Source organism: Emiliania huxleyi, assembly GCF_000372725.1.
Source record: "Emiliania huxleyi CCMP1516 unplaced genomic scaffold EMIHUscaffold_222, whole genome shotgun sequence".
NCBI classification, from domain to species: Eukaryota; Haptophyta; order Isochrysidales; family Noelaerhabdaceae; genus Emiliania; species Emiliania huxleyi.
This window is the reverse complement of record NW_005200401.1, coordinates 145,553-147,166: the sequence shown is the minus strand read 5'-3', so window position 1 is coordinate 147,166 and position 1,614 is coordinate 145,553. Positions and strand designations below refer to the sequence as shown.

The 1,614-nt window shown below is 76.3% G+C and overlaps 1 protein-coding gene across 1 annotated transcript in view; it reads right to left on the bottom strand.

Annotated features, from left to right (window-relative positions):
* Window positions 1-727: 727 nt before the first annotated feature.
* Window positions 728-1,614, bottom strand: part of EMIHUDRAFT_443142 (hypothetical protein) — a gene marked incomplete at its 3' end in the record, with an annotated part of 1,500 nt that continues 613 nt past the window's right edge. The window contains exon 3 of the mRNA XM_005779948.1: window positions 728-1,054. Coding sequence (XP_005780005.1) covers window positions 729-1,054 — 326 coding nt within the window. The remainder of the gene's footprint in view (window positions 1,055-1,614) is intronic.

Genomic DNA, 1,614 nt, shown 5'->3' with positions numbered 1-1,614 from the left:
GGGGCCCGGGGCAGGGCGGTAGGGAGGCGGCGACTGAGCGTGCGTGCGCCTGTGTCTGCGTCTTGTGCGTGTGTCTGCTCGACCACGCACGCACACCCTCGCCGGCGCGTGTGCGGACCTCCGGGGCCCCCTCCCTAGGCCCCCTCCCCAGGCCCCCTCCCCAGGGGTCCCTCCCCAGGGCTCGTCTCGGGCTCCGCGCGCACCCTCGCCCACGTGCTTGAGATATGGGGAGATATGGGGAGATATGGGGAGATATGGGGAGATATGAGGGAGATCACCCTCGCCCACGTGCTTGAAGCGGCACGCGTCGCCGCGCGAGCAGCGACCGTTCATGAACTCGCGGCACTCCTGAAGACGGCGCGGGGGGGGAGGGAGGGGGGGAGGGGGGGGGGGGGTCGGCGCGCCACGCGCCAAAGGGGCGCGACTCCCCGGCGGTGGCGTTGGGCGTGCAGCTGCCGGTGCCACAGGCCCGCGCAGCCGTAGGAGGGAGGACTAGCCCCCGAGAGGGGTAGGCGCCCGCCGCTCTCTGAGCAAGCCCCGCACCCGCGCCGCGGACAAAGGAAGCCCCGCACCCGCGCCGCGCACAAAGCAAGCCCCGCACCCGCGCCGCGCACAAAGCAAGCCCCGCACCGCACCCGCACCGCGAGACGCGCGCCCGCCCCCGCGCCGCGCGCCGCCACCGCCGGCCCTCAAGGGTGGTGGTGGTGCCGGTGGTGGTGGTGGTGGTGGTGGGAGGGGGGAGAAGAGGATTGTGTGCCGCCGCCGCCGCCGCCGCCGCCGCCGCCGCCGCGTCCCCCCAAAACCCCGCTGCCGCGCTGGCGCTGCTGCCCCGCTGCCGCCGCCGCTGCCCCGCTGCCGCTTCCCCGCTGCCGCCGCGCCGCTTCCCCGCTGCCGCCGCTTCCCCGCTTCCCCGCTGCCGCCGCTTCCCCGCTGCCGCCGCCGCCGCTGCCGCGCGCGCGCGGCCGCTCTGCTATTCGACGTTTGCTACGGCACCTCGATTTGGCCGCTGTCGTCGTGGCGGAACATGCACTCGCGCCGGTTGCACCGCCCCTTCTGCAAAGGTGCCCCGGGGGGGGGAAGGGGGGGGGGGTGAGGGAGGTGCGGAGGGGGACGGCAGGGGGGGGGGGGGGCGGCCCGCCAGGAAATCAAAAAAAACGCCGGCGTTAGGGTTGCCGCCGCCGCCGCCGCCGCCGTAGCCGCCGCCGTAGCCGCCGCGGTCTCCGTTGCCGCCGCCGTAGCCGCCGCGGTCTCCGTTGCCGCCCTGCGGGGGGGGGGCGGGGGTGAGGTGGCGACGGGGTGAGGTGTGTGCCGGGAGACGGAGTCGAGAGGGGGCGGAGGCAGAGGGTGTTGAAAGCGGGGATCGGAGCTAGACGTGCGGCGGTGCTGTGCGCCACGGCGCCTCGTGCAGGAAGCGGCAGTTTTGGCGCTGGCACATGCCGCGGAGGAAGTCGCGGCAGACTTCACCGCGGGGCGGGCCGCCATACCCGCCGCCGTACCCGCCGCCGCGGTCACCGCGGTCGCCGTACCCGCCACGGTCGCCGCCGTAGCCGCCGCGGCCGCGCGAGTCGTCGCGGCGATCGCGGTCGCGCGAGCGGTCGCGGCGGCGGTCGCGCG